The following is a 25,558-nucleotide window of genomic DNA, read 5'->3' as shown; positions in this document are numbered from 1 at the left end:
TAAGTTTTCAGTATTTTTATGTTGTTGCAAAGGGTGTTTAAAATGTATTCTACCCTTACAACAATTTGATTTTTGTGCATTGACCTTGTACTTATGAGCTTGCTAAATTTACTTATTTCCCTTAGTTTATCTATAGATTTGTTTGGATTTTGAACAGAACAGTTATGTTGTCTACAAATAAGGTAGCACTAGGTTTATTTATTTTCTTTCAATAATTATACCTTTTCTTATTACACTATCTAGGACCTGCTCTCCAATAGAAATGGTGGTAGCTAGTTTACTTGTCTCATTCCTGATCTCAGCAGAAAAAGCATTAAATATATTGACTATTTCTTAAACTTTGATGTTTGCCATAGTTGTTTCTGGTATGTACACTTCAGATAAGGGAATTGCCTTCTATTTGTGGTTTGATGAGAGTCTTTATTGTGAATGGTTTTTAATTATTACAGATGCTTTTCCTACATCTGTTGAAATAATTGTGTTATTTTTTAAATCCTATTTCCCCCTTTATTCTGTTAATGTGATGAATTACATGGACTGCCCCCCCATATGTTTGTGGGTTTTTTTTTTTAATATTTTATTTATTAGATCACAAGTAGGCAGAGAGGCAGGCAGAGAGAGGGGGAAAGCAGGCTCCCCACTAAGCAGGGAGCCCGATGCGGGGCTCGATCCCAGGACCCTGGGACCATGACCTGAGCTGAAGGCAGAGGCTTAACCCACTGAGCCACCCAGGTGCCCCCATATGTTTGTTTTAAACAAGATAAAAGTTTATTTGTGTAGCAGTTCAAGCATAAATAATCCAGGGCTGAGAATCCAGGTCTAGAGTGCTGGACCCCGGGTGACATCTGTCTTGTGCTAGCTTTGATATGCTATAAATCATGGTAGCTCCCCTGCCCACCACCACATACACATTTAAGCCATATTGATTTTTTTTTTTTTTTTAGTAAAAAATACCTTTACATTCTTGTAATAAACCTAACACTCATCCTATAGTATCCTTATACAGTATATCCCTGGAGTCCAATTGCTAACATTTCATTGAGAATATGTGCATCTGTGTTCATTATAGAGATTAACCTTTAATATTCCTTTCTTTCAATGTTCTGTGAAGTTGCAGACTCAAGGTTTTTCTGGTTTCATAAACTAAATTTGAAAGTGCCCCCTCTGGGTTTTTGTGGAAAAGTATATGTAAGATTTGTGTTAGGGGCACCTGGGTGGTTCAGTCGGTTGGGTGTCTCCCTTCAGCTAAGGTCGTGGTCCCAGGGTCCTGGGATCAAGTCCTGCTCCAGATTCTCTGCTCAGCAGGGACCCTGCTTCTCCCTCTCCCTTTGCCCCTGCTGTGGGCTCTCACTGTCTCTCTCGCTCACTCTAGCTCTTATATAAATAAACAAAATCTTTTTTAAAAACTTCATGTTAGTTCCTTCCTGACTTCCTTGAAGAATTCACAAGTAAAATCATTTGGGCCTGGAAGTTTTTGGTTTTGTTTTGTGTGTCTGTGTGTGTGTTTGTGTGGGGGGATGTTATGAAAGTTTTTTAAATTGCAGTTAAGATTTCTTTAAAAGATGAAGTAATGGTCTCAGTTCTTGGACCATTCATGACAGTTTTGGTAACTTTCTTTTTCAAGGACCTTATCCATGTTAGGTAAAATTTTAGGTAAATTTCCAATTCATTGGCACCAAGTTGTCGATAATACTTTTTCTTATCTCTCCTTAATGTCTGTAGAATGTGTTAGTGATGCCTTTCATTTTTTATTTAGTAATTTGTGCTTTCTTTGTTTTGTTCTTAATCAGTGTTTCATAGGTGTTAGTCTTTGCAAAGGAACAACTTCTGTTGATTTTTCTCTTTGTTTTCTATTATGTTAATTTCTGTTTTTGTAGTCTTTCTTTGGGCTTCATTTGTCTTTATAACTTCTTGACATAGATCCTTAGATCACTGGGTTTTCAAACTTCTTTTCTATAATATGTATATTCTTTTCTGATATATATTTATGGCTATATATTTCTTTCTATGAATGGCTTCATCTGTGGCTACAAGTTTTGATATGTTTTTTTGCTATTCAGATAAAAGTACTACAAATGCATTGCCATTTTTTTTCTTTAACCAGTGAATTATTTAGAGGTGTTTTGCTTAATATCCAGACATTTGGGGGAATTTTTATTTTTTTTATTTATACCCGAATACCTCTCTAGCCAGAGAACATAATTTCAATGATTTCAATCCTTGGAATTTGTTGGGGTGCAGAATATGGTCAGTTTTGGTAAATATTCCTTGTGTACTTGAAAACAATGTGTATTTTGCAGTTGGATCTATATAGGCTAATTAGGGCCCAGTTTGCAAGTTGTTTAGATCATTAATATCTCTATTGTGTATTTGTCTGCTAGTTACATAATTTACTAAAGGGGTGTTTTATAATCTCCCATTATTATGGAAATTTATCTGTTTCTGATTTTAGTTTTCTGGGTTTTGTTTTATATATTATCTGACCGTGGAATTAAATAGTGAAGTTTTTGTGACTTACTGGTGTATTGACACTTTTATTTCTTTGAAATGTCCCAGTTTGTCTCTTTCAGTGCATCTAGTCTTTAAATCTACTTTGTCTTTTATCAGTATAATTACATATGTCTCTTTTAATTAGATTTTGCATGGTTTGTCTTTTCTCACTTCTCCATGTTCTTATTTTGAAAGGGCCCTTTTCTTAGAAGTAACCAGGATATGGTAGGTTTTTTTTAATCCAGATTGACAATCTGTGTCTTTTAATTGGAGAATTTAGTTCATATACATTTAGCATAATTACTGGTATTGGGGGTGGGGGTTCAAATCTACTCTGTTTTCCATTTGTCTCATCTCTTTTTCCTTTTTTTTTTTTTTTTTTTTTTTTGCTGCCTTCTGGAGTTTTTATTATTATATCAATCCCTTCCTACCCTTCTTCTTTATACATATTTTTGAAGAATGATTTGTAATGAAACTGTGTACGAAAGAAAAATAAAATAAGTTTGGGATTTGAAACATACAGCCCAAGGTTTATTTTCACACAGTGAAAAGTAAAATTGCATACAGTACTCAACTGTATACTGTAGGAAAGTCATTCTTCAGTAGAAAACATTTATAACTGGGAATTTGCCATTTGTATTGGAGGAAGGGATTAAGTCTAAAGTGTTTTTAGTTTTCATTCAACAGAATCTCTGAATTAATGTTCAGAAAATTATACTTTTGGGCAGGGTCTCCAGAGTTTTTGAAACTAGACAAATACAGCTTTGTATGCAACAAACAAACAAAAAAACTTGGCTAGGTTAAAAATCATGAAAATTTTTCTTTTTGCTTGCTTTCAATTGTAGTTGCGATTATTGAGAACTCCTGTGGTTTTTTAACTTAAAATATGTGTGTTCTATTATTAATAATAACACTTTTCTTGTGCAATTTTTTAAAAAAGATTTTACTTATTTGAGAAAGAGAGACAGCGAGCAAAGGAGGGGGAGGTACAGAGGGAGAGGGAGAAGCAGACTCCTGCTGAGGCCCAGAAGGGAGGCTGATGTGGGGCTTGAACCCAGGATCCTGAAATCATGACCCTGAGAAGTGTCTGAGCCAAAATCAGACTCAGACTGAGCTCTGACTGAGCCACTCAGGGGCCCCTCATGTAATTTTTATCATTTTCAAGCAAAATACTTGATTTTAAAATAGAGATTAAAAAAAAAAAAAGACATTCTATGCTTAGTTGAATTGAAAGAGATGTTTAAATGTTTTCAGTTTTTAAATTCTTTTTAGAATATTAATGAATATTCTACTTTTATTTATATAGTTTTATTTGCTTTTTCTGGTTAGGGTGCCATCTATACTTGGGTATACACTCAAAGAATTTTCTCCTTTCAGTACCTTCAAATAATTTTTTTCAAATATGTAATTTTTCTGCTTTTAAGAGTAGCATGTGCTCATTGCATAAAATTTAGAAAATCATTAAGTACTGAAGTTTTTGTGACTTTACAAGTTTAAAATCATTTTTCTGCCAGCCAGTTAATATTCATCCTCTTTGTTTTTTAGGGTTTTAATTTATTTAAGTGTTTAAATAAGATCTTTATACCTTTTATTTTTACCTTTCCGCTTTGCATTATATTATTTGTATTTTATTGATCTTTAAAAACAAATTTTTGATGACCTCATAATTCCATAGCATGATTATACCATGTATTTGTAAAAGTATCTTCTGAATTATGGAGATAGACTGTTTCTTTTGTTGTTGTTGCCATAGAGTACTCAGTGAATACACGTCTATATACATGTTTATTTTTATCAGTGATCATGTCCCTAGACTAGATTGTAAGACACTTAATACAAGATCAAAGGACAACCTTACAGGCCTTACCCACACCTGAGACCACCTTGCTTTCCAGAAATGTTCTGCTGGTTTCTGCTTCCATCAATACCCAAGTGAGACCTCGCTCTTAACACTCTCAAGAAGCATATGTTCGGGGCACCTGGGTGGCTCAGTTGTTAAGCGCCTGCTTTCGGCTCAGGTCATGATCCAGGCATCTTGGGATTGAGCCCCATAGTTGTGGGGGGGGGGGGTCCCTGCTCAGCGGGGAGCCTGCTTCTCCCTCTCCAGCTCCTCTGTGCTTGTGTTCCCTCTCTTATTATCACTATTTGTCATAAATAAATAAAAATCTTAAAAAAAAAAAAAAAAAAAGAAGAAGAAGCAGGGCACCTGGGTGGCTCAGTGGGTTAAAGCCTTTGCCTTCGGCTCAGGTCATGATCCCAGGTTCCTGGGATGGAGCCCCACATCCAGCCCTGCATCGAGCCCTGCATCGGGCTCTCTGCTCAGCAGAGAGCCCGCTTCCCCCTCTCTCTTTGCCTGCCTCTCTGCCTACTTGTGATCTCTGTCAAATAAATAAATTAAAATCTTAAAAAAAAAAAGTTTTCGTTCCTATTTTTCTCTTCATTTGTTAAAGAGAAAATATCTCATTTTAATCTGCCTTTTACTACCTGTGAGCTTAACGTCTTTTATATTTATCTCTTCTATGAAACATTTTTTTTGCCTATATGAGGTAGAGTTTGTTTTTTTCTGACCAATTTATATGTATTAAGGATAATAATGCGTATTGCGTGGAGCACTGGGTGTGGTGCATAAACAATGAATTCTGTTACACTGAAAAGAAATTAAAAAAAAAAACTAGACGACCATAACGGGTGATTTAAAATTATCCAGTAAGAGGTAGGGATAGATAAAAACAACGTAAAACAAGGTGGCATCATTTTTGTGAATTGTGGGATAACATTAAGATAAAGAATCTGCATTTTTAGAGTTTACAAGAGAAAGGAGGAAGGGCAGACAGTGTATATAAATAAAGGCTGATAATTTTCTAAATTAAAAAGATAATAATGATTTATCAATATTTTATAGATATTTCCCCCATTCTTTAATTTGCCTTTTAATTTTCTGATGCTATTATTTCTGTCCTACCTTTTTACTTTGCCATTTTCTGTATTCTGTTGTGATAAGTTGTATACTTTTATTTCTTAGCATATTTATCTCTGTGGTAGTGTTTTTATATTTAACTCTTTCATACTCTGGGATATAAACATGAATATTTTCTTGCCATTCAGTGTGTTCTTTTATCTTCATCCTAGAAGAGCTTCTCAAGTTTACCTTTGCAAGTTTCAAATGCAAGTTCCTACAACATAAATTCAGCTTCTTAAACTCCAGTGCAGCTTTCATGTACTGTTGCTTTTGGTCAGATGGCACATGGCTGTGTCGCCAGTGTTCTTCCAGCCCATCACCACTGTTTCAGTGGCTCTTTGTCCCAGGCTAAGGCAGTAAGTGCTCAGCCATGGGTTTGGGTGGTAATATGTTGTGCCATCTTTTTAGGGTCTTCGTAAGTGTCTAGCAAGGGGCAGGAGGAGGCCCTGTGATTAGACACATTTTCAACTCAAGGTTGGGTCAAAAAACCTTCCAGGAGGCTCCAGCTGAATCTTGAGGATGGGCTTGGAATAAATGCCACAAGCTAAGATTTGCAGACCTGAAATGTTGGTAAGTTTAGGAATACTAAGTAAAATAGTTTCAGTTAAACATGTAAAAGGGAAAAAAGTGATACATAAGACAGAGCTAAAAAGGTAGACCAAGGCTGGATCATGGAAGTTGCTTGCTTTTGTATCAAACAAGTAATACACTCAGTGTTGCCATTGCACACCTGTTCTGTGCCAGACTTGGTTCCAGACTATGGACATGTGATGATGAACAAAACAGATACGTTCTTCTTTCAAGGATCTGTATATGCAAGGGGCAAGCAGTAAATACACAAATAAACTTTCCAAACAGCATGTTTGGAAACCACAAACCATTATGGGTGCTGTGAAGGAAAGAGAAGAGACAGTGAGAAGGAGGAGGAGGGAAAGCTCTCTTAGGAAATGGCAGTTGAGGGGTACCTGGGTGGCTCAATGGGTTAAAGCCTCTGCCTTCAGCTCGGGTCATGATCCCAGGGTCCTGGGATCGAGCCCCACATTGGGCTCTCTGCTCAGTAGGAAGCCTGCTTCCCTCTCTCTCTCTGCCTGCCTCTCTGCCTACTTGTGATCTCCGTCTGTCAAATAAATAAATCTTAAAAAAAAAAAAAAAAAAAAAGAAATGGCATTTGAGCTGAGCTCTGTAGAGTGAGTTAGCTGCTGGAAGAGTTGGGTAAGGATGGCAGGTGAGGTGGAGCATTCCCAGGGGGAGTTGTAGTGACAGCAGAGACTCTGAGGCAGGGAAGTAGTAGATGCATTTGGGAAAGTGAAAATGAAAAAGACCTGTGGTGGTGCTTATAGAGAAGGGGGCACAGTGACTCTTGGGCTGGAGAGTCAGGGGCAGAATATGCAAAGCCTCCCCAGAAATAGCAAGGGTTTCGGTATCATTCTAAGTGTAAAAGAAACAGACCGGTTAATTTTAAGGACAGCAATATACTATATATCATCATTTTGAAGGTGCATATTTTTAATACTATAATATTTGGATGTTTCTTATAGTTGATGTGATTTTTTTAAAGCACTATGAAACAGCTCACAGAATTTTCCCCCCCTTGCTTAGAGGCACATACAATATTTGTCCTTTTTAATGTATGTACTCTTACATTTGGTTTTACTCAGTACTCTGTGTATTTAAAACGCACATCACCCAGGATGCTGTTTGGAAATGGGATTAGAGGGACAAGAGAAAAGTCAGGAGGAGTCTTGCAGGATGTTGTTCAGGCCAAACATATTGGTCCTCAGGCTGGTGTAGCAACAGTGTGATGGAGAGAAATGAATGATTCACGAAATCTTTTGAAAATGGAACCTGGTTTTGGGTTAGAACATAGTGTTGGGTTGGATGTAGGATAAGAAGGAGAGGGAATACGGAGGAGAGATCTCTGGTTCTGGATTTAGCAAGTAGATAGTTGTTAGCACTCCGCTCATGGGATGGTGGGGATGGAAGCCACATGATTTGGGTTTATTAGAGTTGCCCATTTAATATCCATGTGGTTGTATCAGGCAGGCAATTGGATCAGTTTAGATCTAGTGCTGGGAAGAAAAGTCTAGGCTGAAGATACAACCTGGAGTGGCCAGATACACATGGTATTTGAAGGTATCAGGGTGGATGGGGCCATCAAGAGAGATACAGAATGAGAAGGAAAGAGGGTCTAGGACTAAGCCCTGAGAAACACTAACATTTAGGAAAAAGTAAAAGATTGTGTGGGAGTGGCCACAGCGTTAAGAGGAAACCCAGGAGCATATAAGAAGTAGAAGGTACTTTAAGAAGAGTGTGGTCAACTATATTAAATACCACTGAGAGATCTGTGAAGACGCCAGTCAAGAAGAGTCCTTTAGATTTTATAAAAGGGTGACCTTATCAACAGCCATCCCAGTGGGTTAGTATATATGAGAGCCACCCAAGGACATATGAAAACTGATGGTGTGGATACAACATGTATGGAAAGGTCCAGAAATTTTGCTGTTAGAATGTTGGCTAATTGAACAACAACAACAAAAAAGAACCAAGAGAGGAAATCAGAAGTGTGATGACTGAATTGTGGGTAGGTAATCAAGAATGAGTCCCAGGCTTTTGGACTGGGATGATGTTTGTGTTTTTAGGGTGGTTTTCATTAGGATGCCTTTAATTATGGATGGTGAATATACGTTGTCCACATAATGATTGATTAAAATCAGGGCAAAATTTGGGTTTACTCTCTCTGGAACTTCTAGCTGTTTCCAGAAATCCAATGGGAGCCAGCTCTGGGTAATTTTTAAAGAATAATTTAAGTAAATCTTTTTTTTAAGTAGTGGGTTTCAAAACTATGAAGAAAATGATCTCTCACTGGCTAGCCTTCTTTTCAAGATTTCATGTACTAGAAAGCTGGATTTGAAGTATAATTTGCTACCTCTATCATTTCTTTGCTGCTTATCTTAGGCTACTAGCTTTCAGAACATACTTGTGACCATCCAGGTCCCCAGGTTTTTCCCCTCCCCTTCTCTGTCAGGCATCGGTATGGCAGTCCAACTCTGCACAAGGACATAGTTTTGCTGTTTTCTGGCTCATCCCCATTTCTCAGAACAAAGTTATTTTCCATAACACATAAGGCCCAGGTTCTCCAGCCTTGTCGATATTGCCAGAGCTCAGTGGACCTTTTTCTTTTAAAGGCTCTTTCCATATCCTACTGTATTGTCTGGACCATCTCCAAATCCAGTTTTTAATTTCCTATTGGCTAAATTTTATTTTTTTTCTTTAGGCCTTGCACTCCTCTTCCGCTTAATCCTGGCTTCTCTCCTCCACTGTGAGAGAGACCTTAATCTCTTTTGGGCCAGCCGCCATGCCATTTTAAAATTCCTCTGGGCAGCTATGCAGCTGGTTTAACATTGTTCAATCCCACTTCTTGGCTGGGATTTACTGTCTCCTGGTCGGCTTCCGTTCCTTTCAGTAAGAAGCATGAGGGCTGCATTTCCCCTGAAGCAGGAACCCTACATCCCTTCCAGTATAAGCCTCCCCCCAGCACCCCCCACTTTTTTGGCTTTATTTTCCGATGATTCTGGCACCAATTATTTAACCAGTTGCAGTTGGTCAGGAAGCCCTGAGCTGAAATAGCAGGTCATTCCTTTTTAAGAGTAAATTCATAAAGCCCCACTGCTAGACATGGTCCTGGGATTTCCCTGGACTGCAACACCCTTGGAGCTTGATGGGCCTTTCTTGCAAGGGTCTCCCAGAAATATAGCCTCTTCAGGACATACGGTACGTTGGGTATTTAGTTTTGAAGTATGATACTGCTTTGTTCAGACCTTGTCCAAGGATAAGAGGAGAGTACTTGATTAAACCGTAAGGCAGTAGGAGATAAGTTGAAGAGTGGGTATCTTGACTCACATCTTTGTGGTGAAAACACACCAGTATGCTTGTGGGACTCACATTTGTTTCTGCTTGTCCTCTTGCACTGGCCTTTTATAACCATCGCTGTGGTGGGAAGCAAGAGGTTGTGAGGGCTGGAGCCACAAACTTAGATTCAGAAGGGTGTCCTTCCCCGCGCTCTGCTCCTTGGCCAGCTCTGATGGGGTAACCTTGAGGCAAGTTACTTAGCCTCTCTAGGCCTCAGCTTTCTGGTTCTTAAAATGAAGGGGTTGAACTGGATGCTCTTCAAAGTTCCTTCCAGTTGAGACAAATCCTGTCATTCATAAAAAAAAAAAAATGTTTGGATGACAGGAAGGCTTTTTCTTCTCAACCGTGCAGCTGTGGGGATTTTCCTGTGAAAGATCGCTACCAGTAGTGGGACTCAGTTTCTGTCATCCACCTCTCTAGAGAGTGCGGACAGCGGCAGGAGGGCCATTAATGAGTTTTCGCTTCCAACAGGTAGTTATGGCCTACTCAGAATAAGTAGAAAGAAAATTGGGACGCCTGGGTGGCTCAGTTGGTTGGGCGGCTGCCTTCGGCTCAGGTCGTGATCCCAGCGTCCTGGGATCGAGTCCCGCATCGGGCTCCTTGCTCAACGGGGAGCCTGCTTCTCCCTCTGCCTCTGCCTCTGCCTGCCACTCTGTCTGCCTGTGCTCACTCTCTCTGACAAATAAATAAATAAAATCTTTAAAAAAAAAAAAAAGAAGAAATCAACAGCACAAAGATAGGACATGTTAAGAAAAAAAGAAACACTTTTTTCTTAGTTCAGAACAAAAAATATGAGGAAGAAAACCAAATCATTTCATTAAAAAAAGTGTATGCAGATAGAGATTCCTTTCTCCCCATACCCATACTTTTTGGTATATAGTACAGAAAACTTAATAGAATCATTGGGGTTTTATTAGGAATTTCATTGTTGAGGTCTTTGAACATAGTTGGTAATTTTCTGGGGAGTAAATAAGCCTTATCCCAGAACCCCAATCCCTTTCAGAAAATCATGCCTCTTTTCCATACTTTCACCTTATTTTGTAGCTCACTTTACCTAAGGGAGAAGGTGACACCAGGTATCTGGCCTTATGCCTTTATTTGAGGATTTGAGGAGCGTGGGTGGGGTTCTGCTCTTATATGTAAAATCCCTGATAATAATTAGTAGGTTTTGAAAAGCTTTGGTCTGTGGAGAAAAGGTACCAGGTAAAAAGCAATTAGGCAAGGAAAATAGATGTACCAAATGGGTCAAAAGTTAAGACCTCCTAAATGTAGGCCTGTGTAGTCATCCACAGCATTGCTCCTTTAAAAATGAGCCACAGGCAGGTAGTTCCGTTTACCCACGATGATGCTCTATTTCTTTCCAATGGTTATGTTATTCTTGTTATTAGAGAATTCCTATCAGTGATCCACCATCCTTGGTCTGTGTAATTCTTCCTTGAATTCATATCTATGTTTATAATATTTACATCTGCCTTGCTGTATAAAATATTAATGGCAAAAAGTTGCGTGAGAAACTTTTACAGCGGTCTTGTAGGAGCATAACTAATTCATCTGGGTTGCCAACGGAGAGATTTCTGGAAGGTCATTTCTTCATCACTCATCTGGGAGACAGTATGACTGGTGATAAGATCATGAGTGGCTCTTCCAGATGCCAAAGCAAAATTGGTTTTAGTACTTTAGTAGAATGACCCCTTCATTAAGCAAAGAGAAAACCTCTCATGTTAGCATCATTCAGAACGGAGTTTCATATTAAAAAATCAGCTTCAGTAAAACAAGATGGTGTTCATTTGTCCATGTAATTAAGCTTTCATCTTGGTAGGCTTTTATTCTCACATAATAATAAATGTTCTTGCATTTTAGTTTTATTATTATAGAGTTGATCTTAATTATAGCAGATCTTAGAACTTTATAGACAGAACTAACAATGGAAAAATATCTCCGCACTCTCATCATCAAAGACAATTCTAATGAAATAATGTTGTTTTATACAGGTCATTAGAGAAGTAAAATGCATGTTATCCTTTTGTTCAGCTATTTCCTTACCTCATTGTTGAAAACAAGGAACTGCTGAAAGTTACAGTGTATCATTTTCATAAAATATGAGTTGTTGAAGAGCTAGTCTCCAGCAGGCACTCCACGTTATTTTTTCCTATTCATTCAAATCCAAAATATTGCTCATCTAAACTTTCTGTGTTAATCACGGATACATTAATTCTGAGGCTGCACGACGCCCAGTAACTCATAACCATCTCAGAACTCGTTCACCTTAGGTCAGTTTCTCAGTTCCTGAGCTGGTGGCCATTAGCACGAAGTCATCATCTGTTGTGACTGTGCAGAATTCATGAGAAGGAAAGCAAGAGATGTTATTGCAAGAATCTGGGCTAAAAGCCGCCAGGTTTTCAGCACTGGTTTTCCTTTCTCCTTCTTTGCCGTCTCATTTTAGTAGGGAGCTAAGTTGCCGGTGACATTCAGTTGGAGGTTTTCCACCCCAAACTGGCCCTGGGAGAGGGGGGACAGCAATGGCACAAAATGCTCTGGGAGGAGAGTGGAGGGAACCTGAAGTCTGACACTTGGGAGGTGTCCCTTGGGCTGACTCCTGATGGGCCAGGAGGAGTTTCCAAGCAAAGCTGAGGGTGGGCAGACTTTCTAGTGGAGGGAGGGAGTAGAGGGTTCCAAGTCAGTGAGAAGACAAAGACCATAGCGTTTTCAAGAACTCTAGTGTACTGAGACAGCTGAGACATAAATTGGGAAGGAAGTGTTGGCTAAGAACTCTGGCTGGATGCTTAGCCAGGAGCCAGAGGAAGAAGGGTGCTCTGTGCTCTGCCAAGAAGAGTGGTTGGTGTCCTGCAGCCACGAAGAGATACTGAATATTCTGAAAAAGGGAATGTCACTGACAGGTTTGCTGTTAGTGAAGGATGAGTTAGGGACATGACAGAAGAGAGAGGGAAGCATGCCTCCAAGATTTCTAGCTAGGGTGACTGGTTGGAGTCTCTGATGAAGAGAGTATAGGAGAAATGAAGGTGAAGTGAGGATGGGTGTGATTGTCAGCTCAGTTGTCATGAAATGTCCCATAGTTTCAAATAAATGGCTTTAAATGCTGGAGGTCAACCTTTGAGAAAGATTAGGAAATCATCAGTGTATAATTGGTAATTTGAAGGATTTCTGCGTTTCTTTCCAGCTCTTAAATCCTGTGGCTCTGTGAATAGTTTCTTAGACAAATACCCATTTCCGGAAGTCTAAAATTAGTAATGGCCTATATTAAGTGATTTGATGATACTGTGTAGTTACTGCTCTCACTGTTGTGGTCAGTAAATAAATCATAGCCTTATGCTGACATTGGAAACCCATCAGAACAGATTTACTGCATGTCATCTCTGTGTTAGATGTTACAGGGGAGAGTCAGTTTTTTATTTTTTATTTTTTTAAGATTTTATTTATTTATTTGACAGGCAGAGAGAGACAGGGAGGCAGGCTCCCTGCCGAGCAGAGAGCCCGATGCAGGACTCGATCCCAGGACCCTGAGATCCTGACCTGAGCCGAAGGCAGAGGCTTAACCCACTGAGCCACCCAGGTGCCCCCAAAGTCAGTTTTTTTAGATGTGAAATAATGTCATTGAGTTTTTGGTTCAAGTTGAGGTAGGAGATAGAGGCAAAAAAAAGGGCAGAAATAAGATTTGTCAGTCAGCCCAGGAAGTGTGGTTTAGGAATGATACAGTGAATTTGGTTTCAGGCTTGATAAGTTTGAGATTAGAGTAAGAGATGAAATGGAAATGATTAAGACTAAGAAGGATCCTGGCTGGAGATAAAGCTTTGGGATTCATTCCGAGGACTGTGGTAATTGAAGTCCCGATTGTCTGGAAAGGGTGGGACAGGGCAGCGCTAAGGAAACAGCAGGTCCAGGGAGCCCGAGCCCTGGCAGACCCCATCTTCAGACTGTGGAAGGATGAGGGCCAGCCAACGTGGTTAAACGTCGATCAGGAATAATATTCTGTCATGGGATATGGAAAGAGAGAGTTCAAAGAGGGAGTTGGCCAGCCTGGGATGTCAAGGATGATGGTGGTTGCTGACTGGAAAATGATGATCAGATTTATGGACGGGTCAGCCGTTGGTGGCCTTTCTCAGAGGAGCTTCATGGAATAAAGAGTGAGAAAGTGAGTTTGTAGGTCAAGGAGGAACAGGGGGAGGAATAATCATAACAATGGTTGGCCCGTAGTGTACGCTTCCCATGTCACATGCCAGGCACTGTTCTAAGCACTTTACACATGTTCTTTTGTTGAGTCCTCCCAGTAATTTTAGGACTATACCAATGTTACTAGTAGTAGTGTGGTTACTAGTTTGTTTTTTACTGGTGAGGTACGTGAAGAACAAAGGCAATGCATATAGCTAGTTCTTCTGAGACGTTTTGTAGCAGTAGAGTGAATGGGAAAGTATAGTAGGTGACCTCATAGTGAAGTGAACGCTATTCCAGGAGATTTTAACATGTTTGAAGTCAGGGAAGGGAGGAGGAACTGAGGAAGCTAGAGAAGGACGAGCAGGTAGGACTCAAGGGAGGAGAGCGTGGTAGGGAAAGAGCCCAGCTTTGACAGGAGAAGGGACAGTTTTGTTTGAGTTGAGTAAAGCAAAAGTGGGTGGTCCCTCATCGTTTACAATTCAGAAGTGAGACACTCTCTGGACTTATGCTTGATTGTGTTGGAAAATTAGGAAGGGAAGCGAAACAATTCCCAAATCATCATTGCGTTCACTTTCTTTTTCTTCTGGAAAGTTTCCTGACTGGACATTAAACAATTTAGAAAGAGCAGGGCCCCCTGGCTGGCTCATTGGGAAGAGCGTGTCATTTTTGATCCTCGGGGTCATGAGTTTGAGCTCTGTGTTGGGTGTAGGGCTTTCTTAAATAAATAAAACTTATTTAAAAATTGAGGAAGAGCAAAGTTCAGTTTTATTAACTCCTCCAAACTAAATCCCGTTAAGGGCTACTTAACTTACCATTTTTTTAAAATCATTTGTTATCTTCCCATGTATTTGGATGCAGCAATTGCATTTTCATCATTGTTTCTCCAAAAGCCTGTATTTGGGGAGCGTGTAATCCAGAAGCAGAGAGGACAGAACCTGACAGATGAAAGCGTGTGGTATGGCAGTAAACCAGGAAAAAGGGAAGGGGAACGAAAAGGCGAGGTCAGTCACTTATAGTCAGTCACTGTAAGGAAAAAGACGTATATCTAGGGGCACCTGGGTGGCTCAGTGGGTTGGGGCCTCTGCCTTCGGCTCGGGTCGTGGTCCCAGCGTCCTGGGATCGAGCCCTGTGTCGGACTCTCTGCTCAGCGGGGAGCCTGCTTCCTCCTCTCTCTCTGTCTGCCTCTCTGCCTACTTGTGATCTCTCTCCCTATGTCAAATAAATAAATAAAATCTTTAAAAAAAAAAAGTATATCTAAAAGTCTGTTTGTAACTTCATAATTGAGACATCACTTTTATGAGAACATTTTTATTAGGGAAAAAAAGGCATAAGACCATTATCATCAAGTTTTTAGAGAACACGTGAATTTACAATTCGGCCACTGGCTAACGGGGGTGTGGGGGGCGCAGCATTGACATTTAGGACCTTGAGTGGCTATAACTTGAATAGGTCAGACTGGGTGGGTACCCTGCTGAACTCATCAGATTCCCTATCTCCCCTCCCCCTCCTCCTCCCCTTCGTTTTCCCCCTCCCCCCCTTCCCCCTTCTCTCACCCCCCTTCTCCTCCTCCCTCTCCTTCTCTCCTCCCTTCCTGAAAATGCTGTTGAGATTTGTCCAAGGTTATCTATAGGGATGAGTAAGCGACCTCTGCAGAAAGAACTGTGAGCATTGACCATGATTCAGAAAGGTGACAATACTTTGCCGGGTTTCCCTGGTGGGAGAATGTACTCTCCTTGGAAATACAGGATTGGAAGCAGGCAGAAAACAGACAGTGGCAATTCCAGCAGCTCTTTCTGTTCAAAAACATTTCCTGAGGAAAAGTACATGTTTTCTCACAGAGCCCAGCCTTTGTCTATGAAGACATTGTCATCAAAACATTTTATTTCTATGTAAAATGTTTTAGAAGTTCATTCTGTGTAAACATGATCATCTCATACCAGTCGAGGTATATCGAGCACCTCTGTCGATCCATTAATATCTGGTGTTTGTCAGTCTGTGTTTTGTGTCTGATGTGAAATGTCTTTTTTGCAGATATTGATGAATGTGTAAACAACACTGTGTGTGACAGTCACGGGTTTTGTGACAATACGCCCGGCTCCTTCCGCTGCCTCTGTTATCAGGGCTTTCAGGCCCCACAGGATGGGCAAGGGTGTGTGGGTGAGTGTTTAGATTTCTTTCCACAACATGTTTCACGTCCCCACCTATTGAAATGCAGCCCTAGTTATCAAGAGCAGGAGAGACTGTAAGCAAGGTAATTGGGATAGAATTTCATCCTCATTCGATGTGGTCACCCAGTTTGGGGGGTGTGCAGAAAGATGGCTTCTGAACTTGCTCAGGACATTAAGAAATAAAGAAGAAGAACTGAATTCCATGTATATTGAAAAAAGAACATCTGTTCAAACTCTGAGCTGTGGCTACGGAGCCCTTCTGCAGAGTCCCACCTGCACAGGCAGCTGTCTGTGTGTGGTATGGCTCGTGGGTCTTCACGATGTACTTCCTAAGCAGTGCAGTTAAGGAAAAGTTTGGCAGGAGTTTCATTTTCCAGGAATGACACCCGTAAAATGATGCTTCGGATTGTGCGACTCTGTTTCTCCAGTCTGTCTGGGTTGATGGAGCTGGAAGGCATCCTGAATATCATCGCATGTCCTGGAACAGGGTCCAGCTCATGCTCCTATAGACAACACATTTTATATCTCCTTTTCTGATCAGCTGTGATTGCTTTAAATCAAAATCATTACAAAACATTTGCAATAAGAGCCATGAACGGGGAAGGAAGAAAGGCTATGAAATTCAGAACATCACAGGTAACGAGGCTTTTCCTTAATGCTTACTCTGTCCATTTCATAGCAGACACTGTCTCAGGAGGAGTCTGTAACTCCTGAGTTGGAACATTTGCAATTCCAAGCACTAATTCGTTTCCCATCCAGATTAAGCGGGGGGGGAGCACCTGATTTCCCCAAAGTTTAGTGGTAAAATCTCCCCCGTGAGTAGTCGCCACTTTAAAACTAACACTGTCATCATTGCTGGTTCCAACTCCTGCTTTAGTCTCCTTTGTGCTAAAATGCAGGCGACGAAAACTGTCTAAATGTTTTGACAAAACAGGTCAGGTGACCTGCATGCCACCTCCCAGCCTCAGCACCTCCTTCTTCACCTTGAACGCTCCCGGGACGACGTAAAATGTAAATAAGCGTGTGGCTGCTCACGCGGCTGTGCAGTGATGGGGCTGCTGTTTGCTGCTTCTGCTGAAGGCATCTTCCCAGTGTCCCCTAGCCTGAGTGGAGTTTCATCCCACTGCCTCCTGAGGATCCTGCCCCTCTCCTCCCAGACGCTGTCCCTACTCCAGCTCGGCACTGACCCCTCCTCCTGCTTCCTGAACACCTTTCAAAGATTCAGATACAGTACTGCCGAACTGTGGGGCCGTCATCAGCATAGACAGCCTGCAGCTGCCTTCTCCGAGGCCTCCAGAGCCCGTGGTTGAGAACCTTGTCTGTTGTCCTGGCTGGGACTGATGGTTGGCCTGTTGTAGGTGCGTGGCCGATTTTAACTGTGACCTGTTGAGATAGCAGATATCCCACCGCTGACTCCATGTCCGCTCCTGAGCCCCTGGTAGAGGTTCATGTCGGACCAGTCTGATGAGCACAGCAAACCCATCCTGACATTCTGTTTCAGCCCACAGAACACATCCTTAGAGGAGGGATATTTGTTATCATTTTACCGAACTCAGCAGGTGTCATTTCATCTCTTCATTCATGCTCCCCAAATATTAACTGAGCGTCTACGATATGCACCTGCTGCTGGGTGTTCTGTAGGATTTGAGAGTCAAATCAGCCCTGAGAGCAAACTTTGGCCATTCTGTTTCCTCTACTTGGACTCTGCCTGCACATACCCCCTCGCTCCCCACACCCGCCAATCCCCCCTCCATCAGCCCCTCATCCTTCAGCTGGAACTTGGCTCCAATATCATGTCCCTAACCCACCCCTTCCCTGAAAGTCCACTGTTCCATGCTTTCCTTGCACTTTTCATTCTTAGCGCTTACCACACCTTGTGAGATTGTCTGGCTGATTTCCCTGGCTTGACTCTAAGCTCTGTGAAGGCAGGAGTTGGGCCCGCCTGCGTAGTCATTGTTGCCCCAGTGCCTGGCCCGCAGAAGTAAACTAGAAAGTACTGTTTTGATTGAGTGAATTCATTCTCGTGGGAGAGATACCAAGAGTCATGTAAATAACACGAGTTAGAAAGTAGAAAGTTCCATTTGACATTTACCAAATTGATAAATGTGAACTGGCAAATTTCTAAAGTCAATTTTTCTGGTCTAAATTATGACTGTCTGAGTTGATTAAATATGCCAGCTCTCTGCTTTCCTTCATGTTCTAATACCTTTCATAAGCAAAACCCAGCTCATTAGGTTTATATCTGTTTATATACAAAGTGAAATGGAAAACTGAGGTAATTATCCAAATAAGTCAAGATTCATAAACTTTTTGTCCAATTAACTGGGTATAGCAGGTGAAAATAAGATTTTTTCCTCTAAATGATTTGGATAATATTTAACTTTATATAATATTTAACTTTGTATAAACCATCTCAGAGTACGCTTATGAGAGCTGATGTTTGTACGTGTTTAATGCATAAAATACGTGAGCATTTCAGATGTCAATTCAAGGAGTTTGTTGAGCTGGGCATTCCTTAATAAAATTTCTTTGGATGAGACACATTAAATGTAGTGTTGGGCAAGGTCAAACATTAGAATTAGCCCTTTTTAGGACTATGTGCTCGCATAATATTGAATAAAGTGTGCTCGGTAGTAGATTCCTGGGCTATGTTTTAGTTAAGTATTAAGTACAGATGAATAGCACTTAACAAAATAGAAAGGACCCGCAGAAGACCCGCAGAATTTTTAAAGGCACAGCCTGTGATACGTTCCTGGAATAGTTTGTTTCATGTGAATGACTAATGTAACCTGGTGAGTATTTACAGGGGTCTTTCCTTCATTTCCCAAAGGGATACACACCTGATTTCTGGTTGTTGAAGTATGGACATTTTGGCTACTAGGGAATTGTATTTTCAGATATATGAAGAGATTGAAAACAGTTTTGTAATGAATGTAAGAAAGGTTCTTGTTTCTGAAATGCCAGGTCTGCTAATTTTCCTGAATTCAAAAGTGAGAGCGGACTGTCCTGTTCTTTAAGACCTCATTATGTCAAAAAGTCAAGGAAGAGAGAATTAAATGGTCAGGGTGTACACAGGCCGCTTGCAGTTCGATCCCAGGGCCCTCCGTAAAGTGGAACTGGAATATGGAAACTTGGCTTTGTGTTTTCATGCATGGTCCTTTTTCGTATTGAATTGTGCAGCCCAGTCTTGAGGAACCCCTTCCCCAGAAAATAGCAGAAGGCTCTGATTGCTCACGGGGGACCATTTGGGACCAGCAGACACCACCAGCCCTGGCACAACTGGTGAAATAGAGAGCTGTCAGGAGGGAGGCATGCGTCTGACTTGATCTGTGCTCCCTTTTCCAGATGTGAACGAGTGCGAGCTGCTCAGTGGGGTGTGTGGTGAAGCCTTCTGTGAAAACGTAGAAGGGTCCTTCCTGTGTGTGTGTGCTGATGAAAACCAGGAGTACAGCCCCATGACTGGGCAGTGCCGCTCCCGGGACTCCGGAGGTAAGTCTCCGTGGCTCCTCTTGGGGACTTATCCCTATTCAGGTTTGAGCCACACGCTCTGGAAGTGAGGTAAGGAATAACCAAATGTCCTGGAACACTGCTGTCTTTGGAAGTTCCGTGCTCTTTCCAAGCCTGCCTTATCAGTGAATTAGGATGTGGTCAGTGATGACTGTATGAGCTAGATGGCCTCTGTCGTGCTTTCCAACCCAGAGACGCCATGGGTAGGATAAAGGATCCAAAATGATGAGAACATTCACTGGGAACCGCTCACAACTCAGAGAGCCATCAGCTCAGGGTTTAACATGGCATTGTCTCATTAGGTTGCATAATCTTGCTTTCTTGGCCCTCGGAGAAGCGTATCTTGACACTTCTCTAAATTAAAAGCAACATATAGGCCTCTTAGGATCTACAAAGACTTCCACTTGGAAGAGTTAAGGTGTTTTTTTCAGAAGTTGGCCTGGAGAGTGGCTGTGTTTGCATTCGTTTAAAATTTGATTTAGTCTGTGTCGTCATGGCACGAATTGAAATGGAGAGCTGATGGTTTTCCAGATAAATTAATCAACTTCCAGATCACTCTTTTAGTGTGTGCCATGTAGCTATAGTCTGGTTGTATTTTAAGGGAAGCAAAAGACCAAATGGTCATTTGAGAGCCAAATAAAATGAAACATCGGCCATTTGACTTTCTTGCTCAATCTCGGTGATTATATCCATGCTTCTAAGAGAGCTCTCACTACTTCTCGACAGGGTACACTTGTTCTGTGTGAAATAACCATCTTTGCAAGTAATAGGTAATAAAATGTAAAAATATTTTCCCCTATACATATTCTTAGTTATTAAATGTAGAAAGGAGGGGTGCAGAATTACACCAAAAGACAGCAATTCAAAAACATTGTGAAGGGGACGGGATGAAGTGTTACTGGGGTCACTCTTCATTCCAGTGACCACCCCTGTAACGCATGAACCAAAGAGAAAAGACTTTTCATCTCAGTTGTTCCTGTAGTAGCAAAAACAAACATGCAGGGATGCCTGGGTTGCTCAGTCAGTTAAACAGCTGCCTTCGGCTCAGGTCATGATCCCAGGGTCCTGGGATCAAGTCCTGCATCAGGCTCCCTGCGCCTCTGCCTGCCTCTCTGCCTGCTTGCGCATGCTCACACGTGCTCGCTCTCTCTCTCTCTGACAAATAAATAAATAAATAAATCTGTCTTAAAAAAAAAAAAAAAAAAACACACAGTCAGTTAACCTGGCTGGCCCATAGTAGGATTGGGTAAGTAACTATCTTTTTCTTCTTTGTCTTTGGTTCTGTAGAGTAACACCTCACCCACAGTATCATTTTGACTAAAGTCATTCACGTATTATTGTACAGTCATTGAATGATTCACCTGAAGGTTAGGTAGTCAAGCTAAATGCGTGTGGTCCCGTGTTGAGTGACAGACCAGGCTCTTCAAATGATTACAGTCTGTGGTGGGAGGGAAGAAGAGATGATATTTAAAAAGATAATTATTGGAATTAATGGAAACTTTAGTTTAGTCCTTTGTTTTCCAAACTTTTGTAATACTTTAAATTAGAATGACCGTGGTGGGCTGCTGTTTTCCAGCTGTGTAAGCTTGGGCATATCATTCACCTTTTATGAGTCTTTATTTTCTTGCTTACAAAATAGAAAGGTTGTATTTACCTCACAGAATTTTATGAATTTTTTAAAAATCCTATCTGTAAAAGCCATTCGTTAATGGCAGAGTTCTATAGGAAGTAAGCTGTAATCTAAACACTTAAGTGATACCTCTTTCTTATTTTTTTAGAATCTGTTCTGAAATAATAGACCTTTTAACGACTTTTTTTCCAAAATAGATATTGTTTTGCTAGAATGTTTTAGCAACATCAAAGAATGGTTCAGGGGCTCCTGGGTGGCTCAGTGAGTTAAAGCCTCTGCCTTTGGCTCGGGTCGTGATCCCGGGGTCCTGGGATCAGGCCACGCATCGGGCTGTCTGCTCAGCGGGGAGCCTGCTTCCCCCCTCTCTCTCTGCCTGCCTCTCTGCCTACTTGTGATCTCTCTCTCTGTCAAATAAATAAATAAAATCTTAAAAAAAAAAAAAATGGTTCATTCACTTCATAGACTCGAATGAGGTACGTGTCTGAGATCCTAAAGCTTGCTCATTTCTTTTCTTAGAGATTAATGGTGCTTTAATAGGATCGTGAGACCACCTGAACCATTTTGGGGGAACGGGAGTAATTCATTGTAAGCTGCTTCTTAAATCTTTACAGTGATTCATTTTGTAAGCCTTGTTCCTCATCTCCTATTTTTAAGCTTTTCCGTAACAAAGTTCCTAACACTTGCTTTGCTTTTTTCCTCCCTTAGTGTCATTGCCCTCTCAGTGACTCTTTCTGGAAAGCTCTCCCAGTCAGAGCTCACTATGTACTGTCCTGCATTTTTTTAAAGAACTTCATTTTGAATACTCAGATTCATAAATCTTGTCTGCCAATGGATACATAGTTTCTTTTCCTCTTAAGTTTATATCTAATCTTTCCATGTATGGTTTCTTACATATTTTCCCCCATAGTTCTCTGGCTTTTGCTAAATATTGTACATACCCAGTTGTTTTTATTGGTCCATGTCAGCATAATCTAATTTATATAGTTCCTGGCAGCTCTGACTACTATACCTCAATTTGCATAGTTCTTGGCAAACTTTAACTGATGATACGCAGTCTTAAGATTGTCTGTGATGACATCTTCATCTGAGCAGTTCTCTGTCTGGGTCCTGAGAGACCGGCCAGCTGTGAACCACAGGAGAGTTCCCTCCCTGACTTCTTCAGGGCCAGTAGTTGACCTGCTGTTTAAAAAGGTGATTGAAGGGGCGCCTGGGTGGCTCAGTGGGTTAAGCCTCTGCCTTCAGCTCGGGTCATGATCCCAGATTCCTGGGATCGAGCCCTGCGTCGGGCTTTCTGCTCAGCAGGGAGCCTGCTTCTCCCTCTCTGCCTCCCTCTCTGCCTACTTGTGATCTCTGTCAAATAAATAAATAAAATCTTAAAAAGGTGATTGAAGCTGGAAATCTTAAAAAAGATAATATGATTTTTAAGTATTTAAATTTTAACTTAAAGCGCGCAAAGGAACATTCATTTGCCAATCTTAGAAGGAGGGCCAGAGTCTTTCTTCAAGTAGAAGTCCATTCTTATCTTAGAGTCCTGCATGGCTTGTCCTGCATAAACTGTATTACGCAGGATTGACATCACCCACTTTAAAGGGAGTAAGAATGTAAAGTCCCTTGCAAAGTAAATGAGTGTAAAATCCCTCTAGATTTTTATAGTTTTTCTCAATTGTTTTTGCGGTTGTCTTATCCACACCTAATTTGATAACATTGCTTTTACCGAGTCAATGTTAGTCTTTCCCAACCTTGATCTTGTTCTATAAACAACTCTTCTTATGGCACATTTTATTGATTTGTATACTGTTCAGTTATACAATTACAACAATTAATATGGTGGCGCAGAATGTTTCAGAATAAATGCAGCCGAGCCTCGGTCAGCACCATGCCCAACATGTGAGAGCAGACGTGTGTGCTCCCACCGGAGAGCGGCCAGCTGGCTGAGGACACTGGCCAAGGTGCTTTTCAGAGGGCGAGGGAACATTGGTTCATGCAACAGATTGGTTAAATGGAGGCCACTTCAAAGAGTTAGTCTCCTCCAATCAAAGGAGCTGCTGTTAAATAAAACAAACCGTGGTGTAGGAAATTCAAGTGAAAGTTTTTAACAAGGACTCAGATTAATAGTATTCTCCATATGATAGACCAACAGCGCAGACCTCATCCTTCCTGAAAAGTAATTCAGAAAGGAAAGGTGAATTTGCAATATAGGCTGGAACGCTGTTCATCGGCTGGAACAAAGTTTCCCCAGTACCCAGGGCATTCCAGCGGTGAGCAGTAGCGAGTCATCTGTGGTGGGATCAGACTGAGGACAGAACCGGAGCTGAGGCGTGCATGGCAGGAAGGCACACTTCGCATCAGTGTGCAGATTTGTCCCATAACTAGAGACAGCGGATCACTGTCACGAGTCTGTGGGTGTTTCCCGAGAGGTATCCTGGAACAGGTGGGAGACCCACGGCCCGAAGGGCACCCACTTCCCACAGGACATCACGCCAGGTTGTACTTTTGAATTTTCCTGTCGTAGGATTTTTGTTTCTAAACTACGTCTTGGCTCCCACCTAATTTTTTTTTTAGGTCTGGCGTAATGGTTTTCACTGCCTGGGCCTTTGGCCACTAATTGACATTGCTGTATGTTGCCTAAAAGCACCTGCAACAGAAATGACTAAAAAAAGTCCACGCCACTCATCACGTGTAAGAGGGTATGCACATGAAATACAGCCTGGTGCTTCTATTTCCTCAGTGCCTGTGATAATTGGTCAATAAAAACTTGACGTCCGTGGGCACTCTAAAGGAAGCATATGTAGTCTTGCCAGCTGAAGCCCTCAGGCCTTACCACAAAACACGGCTCTCTGTCTTGATTGGTGCACAGAGGAGACTCGGGGGGTAGGAACTGGGTTTTATTTTTAAAACAGAAGGTATAAGAAAAGAACACAAAAAGATGTATGTTATAATTGAGACAAGGGCTCCTCACTTTAAGAATAGTGAATAAGCAAGATCAGAAATTATAGAACATAAGTTGGAGGGATAATTGGCATTATAAATTATAAATTTATAATTTATAAATTATAAATTTATTGTTCTTGACACAGTTTACTTCAGGGTTTCCCTAAATACCATTTCTCGCTAATGTGTTACCTCACACACATATTCTTGCCTCACAAGCTCGGCCCCAGACTTCTACAGCAAGGAAGCACCTTCATGGTTTTCCAGCCCAGCTCTGATATTTCTGTGTAAGGAAGCCCAGGCCCAGAGAGAAGTTCTAAATGTTCTCCTTAGGGCCCTCTGGCTAATGCTGTGCAGAAACCCAGCTCCCAGGTCTTTTCCACATCACCATTCCACTTCTCAAGGCTGAGGACCCCATGACACCAGATTCTTCTAAAATTGGCTTCCTTTTCACTTCCTTTCTTTGTTTTGTTTTCTTTACTGAAATGATGTGCATTCTCCTCAGAAAATTGGCAAATACGAAAATAGATCAAAAATGAAAATCCCGGGCGCCTGAGTGGCTCAGTGGGTTAAGCCTCTGCCTTCAGCTCAGGTCATGATCTCAGGGTCCTGGGATCGAGTCCCGCATCGGGCTCTCTGCTCAGCAGGGAGCCTGCTTCCTCCTTTCTCTCTCTCTGCCTGCCTCTCTGCCTACTTGTGATCTCTCTCCCTGTCAAATAAATAAATAAAATATTTTTTAAAAAAAATGAAAATCCCATCCAGGGATGCTCTCTGTCACCACGCTTACCTCCAGATTCTTTGGGGGGACATCCATGTTCCACCTACCTCCATGGGACCGTCTCCCATTTGATCCAGGGCCCTCCCACTCATTCGTCTACGTGAAGCACTTTTCCCTTGGGTCAGTAGTGAGCTCCTACATGCTAAAGCCATTAGTCTCCCTGCTGACTCCTCAAGAAAAAATTGACAGTGGTTTCCCATCTCCCCCCACCCCTTCTTTTCCCTTTGATTGATTTTAGGACATTTGTCTTCCTTGTATCCTCCTTCCTCTTTCTCTGTTCTTTCTCTTTCTTGTTCCCAGACTCTTTTTCTGTGGCCCATTCCTTAAATAATAATGTCCTGGGGAGTTGCATGTTCAGGCCTCTTTTTACTCTCTATGCTTCTCTGGGGATATTTAATCCTCATCTCTGAGTCAACTATTACTTACATGGTACTCACTGCCAAGTAAATACTTTCTGCCTCCTCCTCTGTCCTTAGGGCCATGCTCTTATTTCCAGCTGCCTATTATTGGACCTTTCTCCCAGGGAGTCTTGTAAGTGTATCTGCCCGAAATTATCCAAAACCGAATTCTTTACCATTCCTTCCCTAACCTGTGTTCACTCATTAATTGCCAAACGTCAGTACGAGAAATCCTGACATCATCATACCTTAATTTTTCTCACCATTCATCCAAGTCATCATAACGTCCTGCCAATTCTGCTTCCACAGTGTCCTTCAAAGCTTTCCCTGCTCCTCACTCCTCCGGGCCAGTCCCTCAGCTTCTCTTACCTGGACTGTGGCAGTACCCTCCTGACTTCCCTCCAGCCTCTCCCATCAATTCCTGCTCCTTGCAGTTGCCACAGTTGATGTTTGCAAAACATGAGTCTGGTTTTATTATTTTTTTTCTTCCAAGTTGTTACTTAAATTCCAGTTAACATACAGTGCAGCGCTGGTTTTAGGTACAGAATTTAGTGATCTATCACGTGCAACCCCCGGTGCTCGTGACAGAAAGCTTCAGCTGCTTCCTACTCCCTATAG

General features: G+C 41.4%; 1 protein-coding gene across 3 annotated transcripts in view; it reads left to right on the top strand.

Annotated features, from left to right (window-relative positions):
- The window catches only part of LOC111158428 (latent transforming growth factor beta binding protein 1), a 415,776-nt gene that overhangs the window by 350,011 nt on the left and 40,207 nt on the right, over window positions 1-25,558 (top strand). For 2 of the 3 annotated variants that reach the window (XM_022520435.1, XM_022520437.1), the window contains 2 exons: window positions 15,560-15,685; window positions 19,042-19,185. In XM_022520435.1, coding sequence (XP_022376143.1) covers window positions 15,560-15,685; window positions 19,042-19,185 — 270 coding nt within the window. The remainder of the gene's footprint in view (window positions 1-15,559; window positions 15,686-19,041; window positions 19,186-25,558) is intronic. The other variant, XM_022520436.1, reaches the window with a different exon arrangement.

The sequence above is a fragment of the Enhydra lutris genome, unplaced genomic scaffold (genome assembly GCF_002288905.1).
Source record: "Enhydra lutris kenyoni isolate GAN:26980312 unplaced genomic scaffold, ASM228890v2 scaffoldscaffold59, whole genome shotgun sequence".
Classification (NCBI taxonomy): domain Eukaryota; kingdom Metazoa; phylum Chordata; class Mammalia; order Carnivora; family Mustelidae; genus Enhydra; species Enhydra lutris.
Note: the sequence above shows the minus strand (reverse complement) of the source record. Positions and strands in the feature narration are given on the sequence as shown.